The sequence below is a fragment of the Perca flavescens genome, chromosome 13, assembly GCF_004354835.1.
Source record: "Perca flavescens isolate YP-PL-M2 chromosome 13, PFLA_1.0, whole genome shotgun sequence".
NCBI lineage: Eukaryota > Metazoa > Chordata > Actinopteri > Perciformes > Percidae > Perca > Perca flavescens.
In genome coordinates, this window is record NC_041343.1 from 26199280 (window position 1) to 26223301 (window position 24022).

The following is a 24022-nucleotide window of genomic DNA, read 5'->3' on the forward strand; positions in this document are numbered from 1 at the left end:
GGATCAGGTGGAAAATGCATCATCACAAAGCTGAAAACAGGACTGCTTTTCTAACACCATGAACAGTTGACAAGAGATACGTGGTTCTCACAGGACAGAAATATGATGATCTTATAAAATATGATGCATTGCTGTATTTGTTATGCTACAAATTTCCCCATTTTCTTTTCAAAGGTTACATTGTTCTGTTGTTTATAAAGTTTAATTAAAGTCTTATTGATATTTCTTTCTCTTTTCTGTATTTGCACATTTGGTATTGAGGTAATCCAAAAGTAACAAAAAGTAATCAAATTACTTAAATATTGTGGTACTTGGATTAGGTTACTACATTATTTAATAGGTAATTAGTTATTGTAATGCAATACATTTTTAAAATAACATTCCCACCCCTGGGTATCAGTATCTCAAAGAATCATGAAAATAACACAATGGAATACCCCAAAATAGCTGGAAACAATGATTTCACACATTTCTTAAGTGGTTTTAAATAGAGTAATATTTTAGGACTCTGGTGTGAACATTTCTGAGAGCTGTTACTCACTTGGTAGTAGTGGAAGATGGAGTCAGCCATGGAGTCTTTTCCTGGCATGGTATTGGTCCACAGCTTCTTCATGAAGAACACCTGATATGTCAGTGAAGGCACTACACCTGCACACCAACACAGAGGTGATAAAGAGAAACAGTTACAGGAAGAATCAATGAGAAGATACAAAACGTGAGCTTTACAAACATTTTTTTACCGTCTTTCACATGTCTGGCTTTCTTGATCCAGTCAGTCAGGTGCCTTACAAAGTCGAAGAAGAAGTCGCCGTCGGGCACACTGATGACCTGGAAAACCAGAAACATTTGAAGATGTTAATGTGAAAGATGTGTCTCCAAAACAAGTACTGAATGGTAATCAGTGTTTTAACCTCAGCACGAGATATTCTGGAGCTTTCGATCGTATTACACATTCCTCCTCAGCAGATGGAGTTGTAGATCTTAACTTTTAAGCCAACATGGATGAGAAATTGTTAAAGAAATAGTTTACCCAAAAAAACAATATAAATTGTATGTATTACTCACCTCCCTAGGCTCTCTATGGTCCCAGAAAGTTTTCCATCGAATCCGTTAAGGAGAGCAGAGTGCCCAAATAATGAAAGAATAACAGTGCAAAAAGACCCAATGAAAGACAACAAACAAGGTTATAAAACTTCTGAAAACCACCCTGAAAATTCCTATGCATATGAAATCCCAACACATCTATTTCCCCTAAACTATTACAAAAACAAATTCCTTCATGGGAGGGTAATCCGAATTTTTATAACCCCTTTTGCGGTCTTTTGTTGGGTGTCGAAAGACTCTCCTTAACGCCATTCGATAGACTTTTTTTTTTGGAACCATACAGAGCCTAGGGAGGTGAGAACTACAGTATATAGAACAGAGATCTTCAACAGGGGGTCCTTAGAGTTACTGCAGGGGGGGCCACCAAATTATTGTTAAAAAAAGGTCTTGACAATATACATCCTGGTATGCTGGTTGTGGGTACCAGAAAATAACCCTACCTGTGTAGCTGTATTGGTTGAGATTGCCTAAGAAAGACGCTGAAGAAGGGCATCTTGTCCGAAACTCCTGAAAAAGTATTAATTGCGGGGCTTTCCTAATTGCCTTTACATATTGTATATATATATATTCATCTACATTACGGATTTACACAACATTGATGATATGCTTAGAAAGGTAGCCATCCACAGATAAGACAGTTAAGCTATAGGATTCAATGCGTCACATGTATGTTTAACATTAAAACATGATGTATAAATATATGAATATGTCAACAATAAAAACTCTTTTAGCTAAATGTTGAAGACCCCTGATATAGAGTTTTTATTGTTTTTGGGTAAACTGTCTCTAAACTAAAGTGTGAAATTTGAACAGCTTCAAACTCCATCTGCTGAGGATTCAGTTAAAAGCTCAGAACAAAAATGACCTTTCAAAATGAAACGGAAAATAAAACGGTGGTATAAAAAAAAAAAGGTTATATGTGTAAGCATCAATGCTCGAAACAACAATTTCCTTTAACATCTTTACATGATCACAAAATAAAAACTCTTTAATCACTGACAAAGATAAAACTGTGCGGTAATGTATTACTGCTTTGCTTTCTACTGAAGAAAACATGTGCAGTTACTAAATAGATATTTACTAGAATCCAGATAATTAGGCTACAGATCATCGTCACCTTGTCAGTGATCTTAACAAAAAGACTGAAGCCTTCGGAGGATTTGAGCAGAAGACGTCCAGAGATGTTGTGGCAGAAGTCTTTGGCTTTGGTGCTCGACTCCACTTCAAAAACCTGAGAACACAAGAAGGCTGCTATTATATGAAAATACTGTATGTATATAAAAGAACCAAATGAGTAAGAGTATAAAAGGTTACGGCAAATACTTTCACAATAGCATTTCAGTGTCCTAATTGTCTTGGAGTCTCTGCACTGTCATTGCAGCCGGGGAATAACTGTAACGGCGCTGTAGCGTCACTTTCTACCTTTATATTGTAAAGTTGTGGGCATCACAACAGTATGGATGTCCGGAAGAGTAGTTTAAAGGCACAGTTTCTGAATACGAGCAAATGTTTTGATACATTCACAGTATTTGTACAGGACCTCAACCTGCTTTATATTTAAAAAAAGACATAGAAATCTAACGTTATACTATATGGGACCTTTAACACAACATTAACAGTAAGCTACTGGTCGTACGAGAACAAGTAAGGCTGTAGCTGCTAAACACTGTACATTTAATGGAGCGAAAGTGCACTTTATGATAATTGTGTTATTATATATTATGTAGTAATATATATTTTGGATTTAAGTCGTCACTGACCTCGTCTGCGTCATCAGGGAAGTAAACTTTGTGGAAGATTTGAGTGGTCTTGTGCTGGATGGCCTCCACCTCTACCAGGTGAGGAGGGTACTTTCTTGATCCATTTCTGCAACATATAATAGATGAGAGATGAAAAATGGACGCATACTGAACATAATAGAAATACTGTTTAAGCAGACCAGAAGAATGTGTGTGTGTTACCGTAAGGCTTTCTGAAGCCGCTGCATGCAGTCTGCAGCCAGCGGGTAGTGTTTCTTGGCCTGGAGGAACTTCTGGACATGAGGCAGCAGGATGTTACTGGGAGGAAACAAACCAGTGCAGAGCCACAGCAGCTCCCAGCCCTTCTCCTCACTGTACCTACACACAGGCACACAGGCGCACACACACACACATTCTTATGAGCTTTTATGGCATAAAATAAAAAGAAGCACTGCTATAGTGTGAGTTGGAGAGTTTATAAAACATAAAGTATAGTCCTCTAGTGAGTTAAATACTACATGAAAAGTATGTGGTCACTCATGTTCTCCCCCAATGAAGGGAAACGTTAGTAATAATAATGTGCCTCAGATTTGGGGAATGCACATTCTTGTTTCAACTTAGCACCCTGTATATACAGTAACTTTTTTTCGCCCCTTGGGAACATATCATCAGATTTTAAGTAAATACTTGTCAGCAAACAGTTGCTTATTTACGCAGTTTGGAGTTGTGTTTCTGAATGCAGGACTTTAACTTGTTTATGTGTAAGAGTTACACTGTGGCATCGTTACTTTTATTTAAGTAAAATATTTGAGTACTTCTTACATGAGTTTTTAACACTCTGATGAACACTTTAAATCAGTTATACACTACTATACACATTATCTGTTTACGGTTAAAACGTACACCGTCTTTCACATGATGTACATATCATCATGCACACATGTCAGTCATTAATATACTGTAACAATATAAATCCTACATGCTGTACATACTGTAAATGGACACAAACATACTGTTGACACTTGTATATAGAATTTTTATTTATGTTGTTGGTCATTAGTGTTTTTGATACAGATAAATATATATATTTTGGTGTAAAAAAGTCAAGTCAAATTCCCCTTTTTTAATGTGCACACATACTTGGCCATTGTGCGTGTTTGTGTCTGTGTGTAAGAACTTACTTGATGTGATTATCAGTGAGCTGTTTGATAATCTGACAGAAGATCTCATTTTTGAGCGGCTCGGCCTTCAGTGCTCCTTCAAAGATCTGATCGGTGAGCTCGTTGACAGAACGCACACGTTTGGACGGGTAGTCGCCCATATACTTCATTATAGGTAGAGACAAGGTCAAGGACATCAAACATTAACACAACAGGAAGGTGTTTTTCGAATTTGTAACAGATATTACAAATAAACCTGGTGGTATTAAAGGGGTACTCAGGAAAAAAAAGATTGATTGATGCAAACATTTAACACGCATACAGAACCCACACACCCTCCACTAAAGGATATCTATAAAGGCCAGGCAGGCCTCCTGGGAGAGCTCCTCGTGAGCCAGGACTTTCTTCAGCAGAGGTTGTTTGAGAGGCTCCCTGGTGCAGCTCCACAGACGATCCTTCCCTCGGCTCTTAGAGATCATCACCCTGCTCAGAGTGCTCTTAGGAGGAGGCCTGGACAACAAGCAGGAATGGTTAGAAATAATGAATACATACACATTTTTTATATGTAAAGGATTAGGAAACACACCTAAAGTAGTCGTAAGAGAACTCCTCCAGTGTGTAGGCTTTAGTTTTGTCGTAGATGCTCATCTGGGACAAATTGATGGATTCTCGCCTCTGATCAGGAGTCATAGTCACAAGAGCCTGAGATGGAGAAAGAGAGAAAAAATGGATTTAAGACTATAATAATTTCACTTGCAAAGACAAACATGTCCTCCTGAAATATCATTAAACAGATTTTATAAATGAATCAAGAGGACCACCCAAAAAATGTATATCAGTAAAGTGTATGCTATATTTAGAATATTTCACTGCTTTACTTTGCCATCAGACAGCTCTTTACGACGCAGAACACAGGAGTTGCTGGTCTGCTGCTGCCTCGATCGTTTTGTGTTATTGTGTGAGTTTGGCGGTTTAAAGGGTTAGTTCGTATTCCCCAAAATTCCCAAGCTATTTAGCCAACAATGTGGGTTGTGTGCCAACGTAGGGTTTACAGTGAACAACTAATTTATAAAAAGAAATAAAGAATTTACAATAACGAATGGAAATAGATTAATTAAAATCCTAATTTAGCAATTAGCATGCTCAATCAAGCTACATCCCACATGGTAACTAGTATGGTACATGGTAGCTAGCTAGCAAAAACCCTTTCCAGCCCTGGGCCGAACTCACCACTATGTCATACTGCGGCCTGGTGATAGTGGGCAGTACGTAGACACAGTCAGCAGGGAAGTCTCCTCTCTGTTTGGTCCTGTCGTTGATGCCGTGAGCCCAGCCAGAGTTCATCACATGCTCTCCGTCGTGTTCGTCCAGGAGGATCAGATCCCCCTTGGAGAAACTCAGGAATGTGGAGTCTACTCCCACTGCAAGATAGAGATTACATATGACAATTAAATATATACATGAAGTCCAGCAGCAGTTTTAGCAATTATACACCATAATCTTCTAAAAAAGATTTACAAAAATCTAAAAAAAACAACCATGCTTTAAAAGCATGCTTTCTTTTGAGTGAATCTTACCGGGGTTGGGACAGTCCAGAAGTCCCACCACATACTTGGACTTCTTCCTCAGACCCTCGAGGAAGGTGACCACCAGATCGCGGATGTCCTCTGCGTTGTTGGAGGTGAACGTGTACTCGTCTCCTTTAATGGTGGCCAAAGTAAAACTCTGACCCTGGAGTTTACCCCCTCTGGAAAATGAAATTTTACTTTAGGCTTCTTTACAATGTATGAAAACAATTCCCAAATTCTTCACTTTAATTAAGGAGAAAAATAAATCTACACCAATAAACACACCAACTCTTGTTGATTTCAGCTTTCCTTATGAGTTTAGTGCTAATATGCTGATTTTTTGACCTGTTGATGGTGCTAGATTAAAAGTTGAGGGATCACCAAAGTTATAACAATTCATCCAAAAAGACATTAATGTATACGCCAAATTCAATGGCAATACATACAAATAGTTGTTGAGACATTTCACTAAAAAACTAAAACAAATATGAAGCTTGAATGCTTGCAGTGAAATTCTATACATTAACAGGTTAATCATACGAAAGAGCCTTGTATTAGACTCCAAATTATGTTATGTAATATCATTTTGATTCTCTTTTAATCAGTGTTGTTTCGAGGACATGGCATTATCATACCTGCTACTGGACACAGCAGTGATCTCTGGGAACGAGAGTTCAAGAAGGACCTGCTCCTGCTCATCCACAAAGTAAACCCCAGTCCAGTTCACTGCCACGATCACGTCATTCTTGGGCAGACTGGGTCCTGTGTGGACAGACGGCATAATATCCATGAAAAAAGACCTACAGATATCTACAGTAGAAAATATTTACAGTAATATATAGCCTACCAACCTGAGAATTTGAAGGCCTCGTAGAAGCGCGAGAAGAGTAAAGGCCACTTTAAACGAGCAAAATCCACCACGTCCTCCTTCACCTTCTGTGTGTTCAGCCTCCTTTTAGTGTAAACTCCCTGCACAGACGGTTACAGTAAGTCACTGTTGTACAAGTTGTTAAAAAAAGAAGAAGTCAGTTTTGGTGACAGATACCTTTTTGTGGGCGTTGATGATGAGCTGAGCCCACTTCTCTGCAGTCTTAGTGGAGGTGATTTCTCTGTCGGGGATGTAAGAGGGGATGAGACTGAGCAGGCGATCTTGGAGGATCTCAGAGCCGTAATCCACATAGTACTGCTGTGAGGCCAGCTCTGCGAGGTCCTCTTCCTTTTAAATGGACACAGGGTGAAAAGAGGATCATGAAAACAAAATCAAATATCTGATGTGTTAAAGATACATATGTTATAATACACCCTGCTATGCTCTGCAGTGCCCTGCAGTGCCCTGCTACGTCATGCTATGGCCTGCAGTGCTCTGCTACATCCTGCTACACCCTGTAACGCCCTGTAGTGCCCTGCTATGCCATGAACTACTACAACTACTATTTCTAGTCATTGTTCCATTATCTTTATTGTGACTATTATTGCCACTGTTCATCACACCCCCAACCGACACCGTCAGACACCGCCTACCAAGAGCCTGGGTCTGTCCGAGGTTTCTCCCTTAAAGGAAGTTTTTCCTCGCCACTGAATGCTTGCTCTTGGGGGAAGTACTGGAATTGTTGGGGCTTTGTAAATTATAGAGTGTGGTCTAGACCTACTCTATCTGTAAAGTGTCTTGAGATAACTCTTGTTATGATTTGATACTATAAATAAAATTGAATTGAAAATTAAATTGAATATAAACTCTTCATATGTTTTGTGTGCAAATAAATATGTAAAGTAAGTAAAGCTGTCAAATAATTGTAGTGAAGTGAAAAGTACAATATTTGTACTTGAGTAAATGTAACTTAGTGTCATTCTACTACTGGTGTGAACAGGATCTCTTCTTAAAATAAGTCAGTAAACTAATCAAGCACATTAACTGCATGTTAAACAAAACAAAGCTGCTCACCTTCTCACAGCGGTACTCTCCGAATTTCACCCCTCGGACAATCTGCTGGTAAACGAGGTTTGTGGCGACGTAGTCCTCCACAGGGTTGTGCCATGGGTTGAAGATCTCCTTCCTGAAGAAGAGCCTCCAGGGGGCGTTCCTCTCCTGTGCGCCCTGCTCCTTGGCATACTGCTCACACTGAGATACGGCGTCCATGATGTGGTCGCTGCCGCTGCCCAGTGACGACACCTGACCCAAAACAGATGAACAGTGAAGTCAGCATCTTTCTGATTTCAATATTTAACCTCCAGCGTATCGGGCATCACCGGGGTTAATGAGTGGTCAACATGGTGTCATATTACTGTACACCTGTGGCAGAAGAAGTATTCAGTAAGTAATAGTAAAACTATACTAATATGCACTGTAAAAATAATCCACTACAAGTAAAAATCTCTAACCTTACAGCAATGCACCATATTCTATAAGATCATCATATGTTTGTAGCGTCGCTGTCCTGTGATAACTACGTATCTCTATAAAAGTCCAGTTTTCATGGTGTTAGAAAAGCAGCCCTGTTTTTAGCTCTGTGACGATGCATTTTCCAGCTGATCCAAGAGGCTTTTTAAAGACTTTATTTAGCTTAAGAAGTAGGAGAATTATAACACATAAAGGAACACTTCATCCTTCAGTTTATCACAAACATTCCACATCAACACATCTGGAGATACATGGTTTTCACTGTACAAGAAGGGCATGACAAACTGTCATCTGAAAATGTACAAATGTAGTGGAGTCAAAAGTACAATATTTGCCTCTGAGATGTAGTTGAGTCAAAGTATACAGTGTATCAAATGAAAATACTCATGTAAAGTACAAGTACCTCAAATTTGTACTTAAGTTCCACCTCTGCATAAAAACGCAATATATACTGTATACTGGATATATACTGGTCTAATGTCTTAGTTTCACCTTGTCAAACAGGGCGATGTACAGCGAGAAGCCAAAGCGATCTCTCAGGTTGATCTTGTCCGCCAGAGCGTTGCAGAGCTCACTGGCGGTGGTGGCGGAGTCTGCCAGGAGAGTCTTGGTGGTGCCATCCATAAACGTCACTGGTAGCATGATGGGCTTCTTAGATTTGGTGGCCTGAGGGGTGAAACAAGGTCGTCGAAGTATTTAATAACAAAGCGGTCATTTTTACGCCCAACAAATGTCATTCTTTTAAAAGAAAAGGCATGTGGCTGAGATAAAGAATATTTTGTTTTCTTGTTGTAAAACTGAAATAAACATAAGTAAAACTATCTGACTGAACTTTAAGATTTGGTCACTTGTTTAATGATTTTTTAAAGATTCTTTTTTTGCGCTTTTCCGCCTTTAATTTGACAGGACAGTTAGGTGAGAAAGGGGAGAGAGACAGGGGGAAGACATGCAGGAAATCGTCACAGGTTGGACTCAAACCCTGGACCTTTGCATCGAGGCATAAGCCTCCAAGTATATCTGCGCCTGTTCTACCCCCTGAGCCAACCCAGCCACATGATTATTATTATTTTTTTAATCCCATTAACTGACTTAAGATATTAAAATGGTTAAGATGTGCTGGTAGTGCTACAGGTTTTTCCAGGCTCACCATGTGAAATTGAAATCATGTTAATTAACTTGTATATTTGTTAATTACATTTTTAAAGATGTTTTTTAATACCACATAGAATTCAATTCAGTATCAGTTTCATGATCATACTGGCCAAGTATGAAAGCATGATGGAAAACCAGACATTTATGTCTCTTGAAAACTGATTTAAATTGATTGAAATGATTATTAATTGACTGAAACATTATAGTCATGCATAGTTTTGGATACCTTTTAGTTCCATGGCCTGCTTGCAATAGTTCTATACTCTGATTTGAGTTGGAAAGACTGCAAACATATTGAAACTTTTGAAATGAAAACTATATCACTGCCTTTTGTGCAGGGTTGACCAAGTTAAATGTAAGGCTTTTTTTAACACCACATAGAATTCAGTTTAATATATCAGTTTCATGAAAATCAGTAGGGACGATATGGTCTTGAATTGTTTATTGTTTGTTATTGTTTCCATTCATTTCCAACAATCATTTCGTATATAATTAATGCAACTAATGTGACCTGGACCTGAATAAAGAGCAGAAGGTGGATAACTAATTAAAAATGATTTGAAAAGTAAAAATGTTTTAGCAGAAATCAACATTTGCCTCTTATGTGTCGCGACTGAACAGCCCTTCTGCAGCACAATCCACTGTTGAAACAATCCCACTTTTAGTTTTAGGTGTATAACGTCTCCTGACAGGCCGCAATCGTATATAGTTTATTTAAATCATTTTTGAGGAAACTGAATTCAGTGCTTTTCAGAACCTGAGCCGACAACTCAAACACAGATCAGCGGGCATGTTCAGTACCTGTAACTCCAACCAAGATGGCGGCTGGGTTCTTGTGCGGTTGACAAATGTCCTCCTCAACCGCTCCTCACAATATGGAGCATAACCAGGGGGACCGTTGATTAAAAATGTCCGTAAAGACTGACAACAGAGGGAAAGAAAAAAACAACAGATAGAGAGTCAGAGAACACCTTCATTAAATCAATGAAGCAGAGTGAAATTAGTGCTTGAAGCATGGAAATACAAACAGATTCAATTGGAGATCCCCAGAAAGGCGTAAAGGTGGCACATATGTTGCATAACACCAAGAAGAGCAGCACATAATCACAATAGCTAGGAAATGTTATTTTAAATGATTCATTTTCTTTCTATAATTATGGTTGCTTTCTTGGTACAACCTCAGACTCCCCGGCGTTTATGATGGGGACAGAAAGCGGCTGTGTACAGTGCGCTGCTGTCTATCTAGTGACTTTGAGTGTTTTAAGTAATCGATCTGTGCTGTCTTTACCCTCGATTGGATTGTTAATAAATCATTTGTATTTATTTCTTTGGCTCAGATCAATCTGGATTTCTCATAGTTTTTAGTTTTTTTTAACTATGTATGTTTTTTATGTTCACAGCAAAACCTGCTTTTGATTATGGGATCAATGAAGATTAGACAATGGAAAAGGAAGTATAGTCATGACCAGAATCCTGCCTTAGTAAAACATTTTTATAGTTAGAGTGAGATTGCTGACTTTTTAACATTGTTCCTGTCCCTTCAAGCTCATATTCAGTCTGCATTTCCTGAATATTTTCATCAATTACAAATTAATTTGGAAAAAGTGACTGCAGAGAATAAAGCAGAGACAGTGAATCACACAAAAGACAATACTGGGTCATAATGAACTAATCAGGAAGCCATGGGTTAACTGCAGTATTTTAAAGCTGTAGTATCACCATACATTGGGTGGCATTCGGATGTGAAATAAGTTAGAGTTTTCTTACTTTGACAAACTTCTCGGAGGGGGCGAAGCAGCCCACGCACAGAGACAGCAGGATCCATCCGCGGGCGTGGCTGCTCTTGGACGGATTTTGAGTGAGCTGTTTGCAGATCTGACAGTAGATCTCATCCCTGAGACAGAGAAACAACAGGTGAGCAAAACCAGATGCAAAACACAGTGCTATAATAAATTATTGTATTCAGAGCATTATATTTCACTGTATATTATATTTGTATAAATATTCATGAGATGATATTCCTAAAATGATAATTCAACATTATTTTGGTGCCTCCATGTCTAACACCACCATCACATTAAAATTACACCTTAAAGGAGTACTCCGCCAATTTAACATTGCACATCTGTAACACTTTGGACTCAGGGGGGAAAGTAAAAAAAATAAGAAGTATCAAAGTCAATGCAGCAGAACCAGAGATATTGTCTTTTTTACTCCCCACATTCTTTGTCCTTGTAAATACCAGCCTACATTACCCACAATGCAACTCCATTGCTGACAGCTCAGTCAGAGATTTGGGTGTTTTATGTTGAATCTCTAGCCTGCAGCAGAGATGAGCAGCGGGCTACAGAGGTCTGGTAAGCTCGCTTTTTTTCTAACTCCACACCTCCAGATTTGTTCTTTATTTTTTTAAACTTGTAGTCTTCAGACCTAAGCGACACTGACTCATGTGACATTGTTTGAGGACACCAGACTTCACACGCCCTCCTCTGAAGCCACAAAATGCTTTAAAGAACATTTTTTCACATGTGCAGTAGAACTCCCCAACACCTGAAAACACACTGATGTGTTAAATTGCTGGAAAAACCACAAATTATTCCATGACAAGTTTTGAAAACCTTTTTGGAAAAATGTTTTAGCACAGTGCTGAAACCGAGGGCCATGTTACAAGGATCTTTGGGGGGAACTGAATGAATCCTTGTGTTTACTTTGACCACTTGACATTTCCTCTGGCTCTACAAAATGTTTACTTAAAAATCTAAAGGGCAAATTACTATGATATTTACTCCACACATTCATGCTCCACAGTATGAACACTTCTCATTTTGGATAGTCTTTTCTTTGGCTTTTATTGCCTTCATTAATAGGAGCAAAGGGCTGCGGGTCGGCACTGAACCCGCGGCTGCTGTGACGGGGACTGAGCCTCTGTACATGGGGTGCATGTTCAGCCAGGTGAGCTAACCAGGCGCTCCCTCTGTGAACTTTCTTCTTGTGCCACCCTTAAGTCGAAATGTCAACTTTTTAAATAAAGTTGACAGAAATGAGATATATTAAACAAACTATTGTACCCAAGGATAAAACCTTTCGAATTTAACCCATATTAACATTTCCTTTAGCACCATCCTCTGGAGAAAGTCTACACAGTCTATACTGCAGGGTGTAACAAACACTGCAGTCTCAAGTCACACTGAAAGTACCCTTACCTGGATTTGGTGATGACATTAAAAGGAAGTTAAGATGCTAAAAATACAGCTGCCTGCATGTCACCTGAGGGCGGGCCGCAAGATGCCGTTGCCGATGATGAAGTGAAGTTTCTCCAGGTTGGAGGTGGGTCGCTCCTCCAGCATGCTGTTCCCCTGGAGGCCGTAGTCCCCCTCTGTCAACCGCCTGGTCACCTGCCGCCGACATTCAAAGAGAAAAAAAACAAACTAACTGGACTTCTACGCTCCGAAAGTACTTTGTAATCATCCTGTCGTAGTGGTTTTAACCATGAAATGTATTGCACTATTGCCCCCTCACAAAAATAGACCACGTGAGAACAAACAAGGAAAATTAATTATCAAAATCTTTGGCATTTTCAGCTTTAATCCATAAGTAGTGATATCAGTATGTTGGTGAACTTTAAGTGCCCACTAAATGCAAAAAATGTCAAAGTATAAACAACAAACTCTGGTGAATACTTCAAAAGAAGTGGCAGGTTTGAGTCTCACCTCCTCAGTGATTTTAGATTTCCTCTTCAGGGTGAGCGACACAAGTTTATGTCTGACAGAGTTCCTCTTCTGGATGTCTATGGAGCTGTTCTGTAGACACAAACATGGAGTGACAAAGCCATTTTGTATGTTTACCTGACCATCAGTAATGCTAACAAAACAATTTGACCCCTCAGCATCATCTCACCTCTCCTTCCACCTGCAGTTCCTGCAGCTCCCTCTTGTAGGTCCTCTTGCCGAGTGTTTCATAGATCTTCGTCATGACGGGAATCTTTTCGCTGCCGTCATTAATGACCATCTGGCATTTTGGCTCCGGTAAATCTCCCATGAACCTCAACACGGTGATCCACACTGCTAATGCAGCCTGGAGGACAGAACGGGATGTTTAAATCAGCAGTAAGGTGAGTGAGTCACTTTGTAACAGGTCAGTTACAATATGTTTTCTTCTTAGCATGCACACTAAAGGTGCTTTGCTAATTGTTTTAATATGAATTGATCATCCCTAGATTGTTTTTTTTAAGCATTAGCATTATTAACATAGCATCCATAAACAAAAAGGTTTATGGTCTCACCAGCTGGTCTCCTTCATCCTCGTGAAAAAGCAGAGGTTGTTTTAGTGGTCGCCTGATGTACGTGTGAGTGGAAACACCCTGGAAGTATGTGGCTGCAAACTTGGAGAACTTGTACTCGGACAAATCCTCATCTTCCTCATCAGGTAACGGCATTGCTTCATTCAGCAGCTCTTCTTCAGCTTCCTCGCCGTGAGGAGTGTTCTCCAAGTCCTCAGTGGAAGGAAAACACACACATCGATAGAAGAAATACGTCAATATGTGTAACACATTTTATTTTACGTGGAATTATTCTTTCACACTGGTCTTCTTTTGCACATTACCTGTGATTACCAGGTTATAGTGCAATACAGTTTCAAGGTATACCTGGATGTTACATATTACACTGATAATACATATTGTACATATTGTTGGTGTGTGTGTGTGTGTGTGTGTGTGTGTATATATATATATATATATATATATATATATATATATATATATATATATAACCATATTTTGTTTTCCTTTTTATTAATTTATTTAGTGCTTTTAAAATACTTTGTTATATTTTATTGTTTATTTCTATTTAAATATTTTCTGTGTGTGCAGCAACTACATTTCATTGTGCAATCCTGTGTTGTATAATGACAATAAAGCTGAACTTTGAATCCCTGAATATATGATACAGTTAATATGAAATAGAAATAGAAACAGTAAACAGACAAAGTTAGCTACTAGATGATAATAAAAAAAGTTGTAGTTCTAGCAGCGAAAGCAGTTATATTTTCTGAACTATGTGTGAATATCTGACTCACTAATCAATAATTTGTCAGGTGGCCAGAAACCCAACTCCAAATAAATGACAATGTTGCTCTACTGTATGTCTGCTTCAGTTAGAAATAAGTTTGTGGCAATTGTTTTTAAAATTATGGCAATAACACATCTATAGAGTGATATGTCAGGGGTGTGTGTCTGTCAGCTTGTTGTGGAGTTCTTCCTCCCCCCAAAAAAGATGTCTGTATCCAATTTCATGGCAATCTATCCAATAGGCCTTTTTCACAGCAGACATTTTGACTTGTCATAGTAGGAAAAGCACAGGTGTGAATAATAACACTAACAATGGCTCCGTTGTAGTGACAGTGAGCCAGCATGTACAACACCAGCATCCTGAAATCACAGCAGCTAAATCGAATTCAGCCATCATTAGTTTCATTATTATAAAAATATGATATGTGCTTTCCTACTGTGACATGTCAATATGTCCTCTACATACATTGCCATCCCTAGGGCCATGCTGCCAACATGGCTTAAACGTTTTGATTCAAATCTTAAAATTGAAATTAAATCAGTACAAAAATTGGACGCTGGGCCATTCAGTCAGACATCTACTATATACAAAAACCATAAACACGTACTTCAAAACCAGCCGGTGCCTGTCCGTCCTGGTTGGGCAGTGGCCCGGTGTTCCCTAGGAAGCCAAACATGCGGTCGACCATGTCTGAGTGATCCACAGGCTGCTCCTTCTCCCTCTCCATCTGCTCCAGCAGCTCCTTCTTCCTCCTGGACTCCTCCTTCTCCTCCCTGTCCCTCTCCTCTTGCTGCTGGGCCAGTTGGATGAGCCTCTCCTGGTGTTTCCTCTCCGCCTCCGCCTTGGCCCGCCGAGTCGTCATCTGGTTTCGCAGCTGCTCCTCCTCGGCCAGGCGCTGCCGCTCGGCTGCCAGGCGATGCTGCAGCTGTGAGGGAGGAAACAAGAGGGGAAAAGGGTTCACATAGGCAGGTAGGTTTGTTATGATGATTAGCATTTTGTTCTGTGAGCTTATTATAACTACTTGTCCGTTTAAAACTAGAGCAGACGAACTGAAGGGAAACATTACAGGTGTAAACAGATGACTGACTAGACAAACAATGAGCAAAGAATATTAACTATTCTTAAAAGCTGAACGCAATAGAGAGCAGTTTTATCTCTATTTAGCTAACGTAGGTTATTTAAAGGGGGCTTCCAGTCACTTAACTTCTTCCTTGTCGGGTCACTGGAACTGCAGACTTGCTCAGGAATATTATTTGATAGTTCTCCGAAAGCTATTTATTACAACGGTTTATTAGGGCCATTGTAGGTCAGAAAAGAATTACGGAGCTGGGGGTCACAGCTAATTTTCCATGAAAAAAAAACAACATTTCCAAGATTAAAGTCGTAAATTTATAAGAAAAAACTCAGAAATTCTCTGAGATTAAAGTCACAAATTTACAGAAAAAACGCCATCACAACACAGTCACTGCCGCTTGCCAGTCGATGACTGAATGAAATTATACTTTGCAAACTGATTTAGCAATAAGGAAATACTTGTGATTTTGGCCCAGAATCAGCATATTGCCATAAGCATCATGCCTATTCAAAAGAAAACAACATACTGATTTGGATGAGGTGATATCTTTTGTGGTACAGCAGGACACAATACGACAGATCATCAAATTAATCGATCCTGAAGTTGTGAAGCTTCGAAGAGCGCAGCAACTTAGGCGGCAGCAGTACAAGTTACAGTTTTTTTTTTAACCTACAATGGCCCTCATACACCGTCATAATTTATATTTTATCAAGCTGATGACAAACTGAAATTAAGCAAACATTTACAAAACAAATAATTTATTTAACATTGTCTTTCAGAACAGGAAAAGAGAAAGAAATGGGCAACAATGGCAGATAAAATGGCATTTTCTTTACTAAAAACATCTTTAAAAAAGCTCACAAACAAGTTCATATAACACAGACAGACAACATGCAACCAGGTTTAAACAAACCAATTAAAGAAAAAAGAACGTTTAAAAGGTTTGACGTGATAGTTAGGCCAGGTTCATCATCATGAGAGATTTATTTTTTTCCAACATTGCCACGTCCTATTTTGGATGCAGTGTGTTTAAAGGCCTCAGTATGCGTCAAACAAAATGCTTTTCTGATCGTCTGACAGTGTTTGAAACCTTCTTTCAGATAGTGGAATCAAAGAGCGGGCTGCATCCTGCCACAACCTGACAAACAGAGAGTCGACCTTCTCATCTAACTCTCAGCAAGAAAACAATTCTTCTTTTAATGTCCTTTAGGGTCTAATCAGTATGTAATATCACAGGAACAAATATAAATAAATCTTTACAGTTTCTTTTAGCCAAATGAAACATCACAATTTATTTTGCCTACGTTATTCTTCACATCTACCCTCAACACCAATGGTCCTTTCTTTCTGGCACGTTAACAAAATGATACAAGTAGCAGTAGTAAATATAATAACTTTTTACCTCTGCCCTCAGCCTCTGGCAGAGGCGTCTGGCTATCATGCCCCTGGTGTAGGCCTGAAGAGTCAACACGGCACGAAGACGCCTCCAAAATGTCTGCCGGATGAGGAAGCCGCGGCAACGGGCTTGGATGAGAGCAATGCGACGGCGAGTCGTCCGGTAGCTTTTGTAGCACTTCCTTGACCTGTAGACGGCCTGGAGGCGCAAGAAGCCAGACTGCATCTGAAGGAGAGGAAAATGTTTTAAAAGGTTTTTACTGTTGCAGCAACATAAGAACAAAAAAATCACACTGCATCTGAGAAGAAAATATTTAAACAAATTAAAAAGTTGAAAACTACACATCGAAGGTGTTAAGGACTCACTATTTGGTAATTCTTCCTGCATCGATAACCCCGCCACACCTTCTGGATAAAAGTCACAGCACTCCTCAGTCGGAGAAAGTGAGTCCTACGACAGAAGAGGAGACAGAAAGTAGCTTTTTTTAACATACAGCATACAGGATCCATTTTCTCAAGTACCGGACTTCAAGGTACTTGTACTTTACTTGAGTATTCCCAGTTTATACTGTATACAGTACCTCTACATCTCAGAGGTAAATATTGTACTTTTTACTCCACTACATTTGTTTGACAGCTTTCGTTGATTTTCAGATGATATATATATGTTTTTTTTTATCCCGTCCTGTCCAGTGAAAACCATGTATCTCCAGATGTGTTGATGTTGAATGTTTGTGATGAACAAAAAATAATAAGCAAATTCTTAAACTAAATAAAGTCTTTAAAAGATCTCTTGGATCAGCTGGAAAATGTATCGTCACAAAGTTGACTTTTAAGGGATACGTGGTTCTTAGAGGACAGCGAAGCCACAAACATATCATGATATTATAGAATATGATGTACTACCCAACAGTATATAAAGGAGTTAAACTTAGCACATCGTTAAACATCAGCAGCAGTCATATTAATCCACAAAACTCCGTCCTGTCCTAGAAAGCTCTTCACCTCTCTTTAAGTCCACGCACTGCCTTCTGGATGAGGATGACCTTGTCAGTAATGCCCTGGTCCCTCTCGATCTCCAGCTGCATGTCGTGGTGGTCCTGACAAGAAACAAGCAGAGAGAAATAAAGACGAGGGAAAACAGCTTGAGGGCCCCACAGTCCAATTTGATTACCAAATTTGTTTGGTGATATGAACCACGAAAGCACAATAGGAACTGAAAGGGTAAAGATCTTAAAGGAAAAGTTTAGATCTTTTGAAGTGTGGTTGTATGAGGTACTTATCCATAGTCAGTGTATTACCTAGAGTAGATGGCGGTCGGCCCGCCCCCAGTTTGGAGAAGCAGACATGAGTACTGACACGGAAGCTAAGCAATGTACTGCTGTGGACGGAAGCAGCAGCTAAATGTATTTTAGACATCTAAAGTGTACGATACATTTAGAGTATTTTCACTGTTTTATCTTGCCTTCAGCGACGGGGAACTGAAGCTGTTAAATCACTCTCTTTAAAGCCACCTGACTCCTTTGACAAAAACAGTAATTGTACCTTACAGAACAATGGAGTTGGTGGTGTACTGCTTCCTCGATTGGATTGTTTGTGTGTTAGTTTAACACCAAAGTCGCACAATAGGACAAACTAACTAACCGATCGAGGCAGCGGTAAACCAGCAACTCCCGTGTTCCTCAAGGTGAAATCACTGTTTTTTTCAAAGGAGTCTGGTAGGGAAATATTCTAAATATAGCATTCACTAAAACTGATATTTAGGTTTTCCTTTTTTTAGGTAGCTTTTTCACAGACACACACACATTTTACTGTGTGCCCCCCCCCACAGCAGTACATTGCTTACTGTATATAGCTTCCCTGCCGATGCTGCAGTAACACTTAAGACAACTCACACCTCCAGAACTTTCACACACGCATGCACGCACACACACACACACACACACGCACGCACACACACACACACACACACACACACACACACACACACACACACACACACACACACACACACACACACACACACACACACACACACACACACACACAAATAACCTTCAGGAAAATCTTTGTCTTTCCAATCTGCCAGTCATCATGTTTCCCGAGACGGGCCAGGACGATCTGCTGACACGTCCCTCGTAAGTCTTCCTGTAAGGAGAGAGAATCACGTAAAGTTGACGACTCCTGGACCAGCAAAAACTGTTTTAAAGATTTTGACGTAGGGCTCATCAGATACTGTATGATTTCTAAAAAAGTAATACTGATATTTCCTGCATTAAAGAAATGTTGCATTATAATCAGTAGAAGAACGGTATCAGTTCTACAATAGATATTTATTACACAGATGCATTGTATCCAACACAGTGGTGAATAATACTGCCTGGCTGCTATCCAAATTGGTAAACATGATATAACAGTCCAGCTGTGAGTGTGTTGAGTTTCTAATATGTTATTTTGTGAAATAAAACAAGGAATGTCTAAATTTAAGACCAATGTTTGTGCATAGACCAACAGGCTTTTAATTAGTAAGCTTTATCGGTGCTGGCTGGCGTATCTTCATATTTTGAGCTTTTTCCCCCTACTTGCAGTCTTTATTGCACAAAGATAAAATAAGGTTACTGGTAACCAATTTAAACATATTTAATCAGGATTAAAGAGACAATAGAAACAGAATTGTAACAGGTGGCAGTAGTTGTGTTGTTTACCTGCATGTGAGCAGGTTTGATGCCAGGCATGAGGACTCGGTAACGGTCCACAAACTCGCCAAAGGTGTATCGGATTGGATAGCCGGCCCGCCGTATCCTGATGGTCTCCATCATGCCAGAGTATCGCAGCTGACGAATACACAGCTCTCTGTCAAATAACTTAAAACAAAACAGACAAAATTAAGAGCAGAAGTAAAAAAAAAACTTAATGTACCAAGTTAATGGGAAATACACTTATTTTCTTTCTTGCCAAGAGGTAGATGAGAGGATGTTACCACTCTCATGTTTGTACTGTACGGTACAGTAGCACGTAGACTGGAAACAGGGAGAAACAGCTAGCCTGGCTCTGTCCATAGGTAACAAACCCCCCCTAATATAACAAGCTTCCTAATTTAAAACATATCTCTTCTATAAAAATCAAAGTGTAAAAACTGGGATTTCTTGGCCGCAGCAGAAACACTACATCCAGGAAAATAAACTTGTGATTTTCAATACTTTTGTACAGTGTGTTAATTTGTGAGCTTTAAAAGGTGCTGGTAGAAACAACAATTCAGAAATGTACACAGTAGCTTCAACAATTTTAGGGACCCAACAACGGAAACCTGAATGTGCTGAAGCATGGTATTTTGTGAAGAATATGTAGGAATTGTTCTCACCATAGGTTTTTTGAACTCGTTGGGTTTTATACAGCGAACAAAGAACGGCTGACAGACGCTGAGCGTCCTCATCAGCATCTCCAGGGAACGTTTGAACTGACTGCTCAGAGTGGGTGAGCGCTTCCTCGTCTCAGCACCCTGTAAACACAGACACACACGCGATCAGGATTTCATAGATGTCATATTTTGTTAATGGTTTGCAGCATGTGAAGAGACACATTTCAAACACAGTGGTACACAATGGAAGCACAGGGTGCACACACTGAACACAACAGACGAGTGAGACAGGGAACAAGACAAAATCTCGGACAGCTGTCATCAGTGTAATTCCTCTCCCCGAAGCGGAAAACATGACAAGACTTTTTGATTCAAAAGCTCCTCAGTTCTCTGGATGTTTTTTTCTAATTGCCCTGTCGAAAGCAATGATTGCTTTGAGAGACTGTGTCAGACAGTTTGCTGGTTCATTTCTCATTAACGTGAGGCTACATCTCATCAAAAAAACACTTTTCCCTCTGGTTTCAGCTACAACAAAGTGCACACCTGTAGGATAAAATGAAGAGCTTGAGCAAGGAGGGGTTGGGTGCTCTGGATTCATTGGGTTTTTATCCAGTTAACGTGAACACACAGGGTTTCTGAGTGACCATATGTTGCTAAAGGCTGTTGATTACCTTGGGAGTGGGGGTGCTGGGCTGCTGATAGCCACACAGAAACTGATGAGGAAACAGAGAAGATTAGTTGATTAGTTAAAAGCTATTAGTCAAAAGCCAACACCATGAGGAGAAAAGCTAAAGGGAGGCAAAAGTCACCAGTGACATTATCACTTGAAGACAGCAACACCTTAAAAGGCAATGCAAAAGTCAAAAAGGAGGTTAGTCCACCATTATAGGTATTGATGCAAGCAAATTCTAGTGGTGTTAGAGGATTTGCTGGTCTCACCATGGCCACGTCAGCCTGGAAGATCTGCTTGATGAACTTGTTCTTGGACGAGTGGACGAGCTGGATGATGTCGGTGTGGAGGCTGTCTCGGTTTTTCTCCAGGAAGCCTGGAGGAAGAACGGAGGGAGAGAGAGAGAGAGAGAGAGAGAGAGAGAGAGAGAGAGAGAGAGAGAGAGAGAGAGATGTAATCCTTTACTTAAGTAAAAGTACTAATACCACACTGTAGAAATACTCTGTTACAAATAAAAGCCCTGCATTGAAAATAATACTTAGTAAAAGTATATAAGTATAATCTTAATCAGGTGTAAAATGTACTTCATAAATTAAAAGTATAAAAATGTCCCCTGTGCTTGTTATACTATTATTATTACTCAAGCAATGACGTAAAAGCATTTTACTGTCGTAGTTGGTTGAGGTGGATCTCATTTTGAACTATTAACCATTAACCAATCGATTGTTTGGTTTGTAAAAATACTGTTAAATAGTTAGAAATGTTCATCCCAATTACCCAAAAGTGACACCTTTCATAATGTTATTTTTTGTCCAACCAACAGTCCACACCTAACATTACTATTAATATATTACAATTATTAACATTATTAAAAGCAAAAGCGGCTAATTTTTTTCACATTTGTGAAAAATTACTTAATTTTCTGTCAATCGACTAAAACACATTGTTATAAATCCTAATAAATGTTTTGTGTGTGTGTGTGTGTGTGTGTGTGTGTGTGTGTACAGTTTTTGAGTTGATGTACTGAGTTACTTTCCACCACTGCCGGGACCTGAATCAAGGTCCAAAATATACTCAACCTAATCATGTCAGGTAGGGTTTTGTTTAACTGCCACGGGTCTCTTAGTTTCTATAACTTTATTATATCACAGCTGCTTGTTAGTACACAGAGCATTAAGGGGTTGGTGTTCTCTCTCTATCAGGTCGACAGAATCCTCTCTTGAACAAAACAGAAGCATAACCCATTCCAAACAGGAGACGAGCGAGAGAAGGATAGAGCATAAAAACAAAGCATGAAAATGTGATAAAATGATGAAACAGAACGCACCTCTTGTCTCGTAATTCACCACACCAGCAAAGTGTTGAATACCAAACTGGGTTGCGTAGCTGTTTTTAGGAGGGATGTAGTTGTAGTTGAGCTTGTGCTGTGAGTTTAGCTTGTACAGCATCGTAGCATCAGTTCCCTGACAAGACAAAGAACCATCGGCTATAAAGAAAAGCAAAACAAATCTGTTGACTTCTTTAATATTGAATTGTGGCTACAAATGTGGTTGAAGCTTCAAATGATTTTGTAAAAGGCCCTGCTAATCAGTAAATCAATGTACTTAAACAACTGACTGTCGTAAATCTCCCATGAATTGCACCTTTGGGAACTTGCTCTCTTCATCAATGAGGGAGATGATGTTCATGGGTTTGTTGGCAATCATGTCCAGTGCGTCCTGGTTGTCTGTGAACTCAATGTGCTGCCAGCTGATGTCCTCCAGGTTGTACTCCTCTTGCTCCAGTTTGAAGACGTGGCGAACAAAGAACTGCTGCAGGTTCTCGTTGGCAAAGTTGATGCACAGCTGTTCGAAGCTACAGTGAACACAAATCAGAGGAGAGAAAGCAGGAGAGTGGGAGGTGTGAAAGTACAGTATTAAATTGGCGGAAACAACGTGGTTTTGATGATACAAACTCAGGTTCAAACAAGAATTGACCAATAATGATCAATGACCAAGTATAAATCACCTGTTGACGATAAAGTTCTCAAAACCAAAGATGTCCAGCAACCCGATCGACCTGCGTATGATGTTACTCTCGCAGGATGGCGGTCTGAATATGGCAGCATTGATCTTATCCACAATCCAGACAAACAGCCGACCATATATCCCCTGGAAGATGAAACAGTGAGAGTGAGAGTGAGGTCAGTAAGAATACACATCTTTAATGTTTAGCCATGTTAGCGGGGTGGCTATAGGGATAGTATATGCTTATTTTCATGACGATGTGTCCATTTACACATCTACATCACTGCAACAAGGTGAGAAGTTTAACCACTGGAGGTGACCAAAAACAAGATGTTCAGCTGATGCTAAGTTGTTCTTAAAAGGTCTCATATAATGACAATTTTTTTCATTCATATTTTATTTGGGGTTTCTACTAGAACCTGTTTAAATGCTTCCTAAATCTTCAAAAAGCAATTTTTTTCCCTCATACTGTCAGTAAGAATATACCTGTATTCACCCTTCCATATCTGCACTCTCGGAGTCTCTGCACCATCATTGTAGCCATGGAATGACTGTAACGACACTGTAGCTGCACTTTCTACCAATATATAGTACAGTTGTGACATCATAGCCATACAGAAGTCCTGATGGCTTGTTTAAAGGCACAGTTTCTGAATACAGGCTGCGTGCATTTCTCTGTGGATTGAGCATTTTGATACTTTAACAGTATTTTATATCGCACCTCAACCTGCGTTATAATCAATAAAACATGGAAATCTCACATTTTACAACATGGTACCTTTGAAGGCCATTAAAAAGCTATTTTCTCAATCAGCTTCTCACTATGAGTGATGGGGTCCTACATGAAGTTTTCAGCTAAAGTTGGAATGATTTTCAGATCAGAGATTTTGGTATTTGTGGTAAAAGACCGGTACCTTGACAAAGGCGTCCCTGACATCTAGGCCTTGTTCCATGCTGAGATGTGTGGCGACACTTTCTCCACGTGTGATCAGGGTTCGTGTGGTCAAACACACCATCACATCCTTAGGATCCACCTACAGCAGTGCACAACAAGCAACGTTAGAGAAATGGCAATGTGATTCTCTTTTCTAAGCCTGAATACTAAACGTCTCCCATCACTTAACGAAGAGATATTGCTGTATTTTAAGGTGATGGCTTTTTCTGATACATACCAGTGCCTGAAATGGGCCAGTTCTGACGACTCTAAATTTTGTCCATGAGTACCCTTACTTGTAATTGTTATTAAAATAATTCTAATTAAGCTGATATTTATTTTAAAATAGTCTACAAATCATGATTTATCATGAAAAAAAAACAAGCAATTCTAT

At 39.5% G+C, this 24022-nt stretch overlaps 1 protein-coding gene across 2 annotated transcripts in view; it reads right to left on the minus strand.

Annotated features, from left to right (window-relative positions):
• The window catches only part of myo7ab (myosin VIIAb), a 40091-nt gene that overhangs the window by 7331 nt on the left and 8738 nt on the right, over positions 1–24022 (minus strand). For both annotated transcript variants that reach the window (XM_028594732.1, XM_028594731.1), the window contains exons 10-42: positions 23609–23728; positions 22696–22838; positions 22332–22542; positions 22016–22151; positions 20958–21064; positions 20022–20159; positions 19366–19524; positions 18716–18808; positions 17666–17760; positions 17027–17111; positions 16668–16886; positions 14798–15115; positions 13404–13613; positions 13019–13195; positions 12832–12921; positions 12389–12516; positions 10889–11015; positions 9923–10042; positions 8462–8635; positions 7514–7741; positions 6617–6787; positions 6423–6540; positions 6207–6333; positions 5581–5750; positions 5234–5424; positions 4590–4705; positions 4356–4513; positions 4025–4178; positions 3066–3221; positions 2865–2970; positions 2222–2335; positions 741–828; positions 542–648 (exon numbers count right to left, since the gene is read on the minus strand). In XM_028594732.1, coding sequence (XP_028450533.1) covers positions 542–648; positions 741–828; positions 2222–2335; positions 2865–2970; positions 3066–3221; positions 4025–4178; positions 4356–4513; positions 4590–4705; positions 5234–5424; positions 5581–5750; positions 6207–6333; positions 6423–6540; positions 6617–6787; positions 7514–7741; positions 8462–8635; positions 9923–10042; positions 10889–11015; positions 12389–12516; positions 12832–12921; positions 13019–13195; positions 13404–13613; positions 14798–15115; positions 16668–16886; positions 17027–17111; positions 17666–17760; positions 18716–18808; positions 19366–19524; positions 20022–20159; positions 20958–21064; positions 22016–22151; positions 22332–22542; positions 22696–22838; positions 23609–23728 — 4854 coding nt within the window. The remainder of the gene's footprint in view (positions 1–541; positions 649–740; positions 829–2221; positions 2336–2864; positions 2971–3065; positions 3222–4024; positions 4179–4355; positions 4514–4589; positions 4706–5233; positions 5425–5580; positions 5751–6206; positions 6334–6422; positions 6541–6616; positions 6788–7513; positions 7742–8461; positions 8636–9922; positions 10043–10888; positions 11016–12388; positions 12517–12831; positions 12922–13018; positions 13196–13403; positions 13614–14797; positions 15116–16667; positions 16887–17026; positions 17112–17665; positions 17761–18715; positions 18809–19365; positions 19525–20021; positions 20160–20957; positions 21065–22015; positions 22152–22331; positions 22543–22695; positions 22839–23608; positions 23729–24022) is intronic.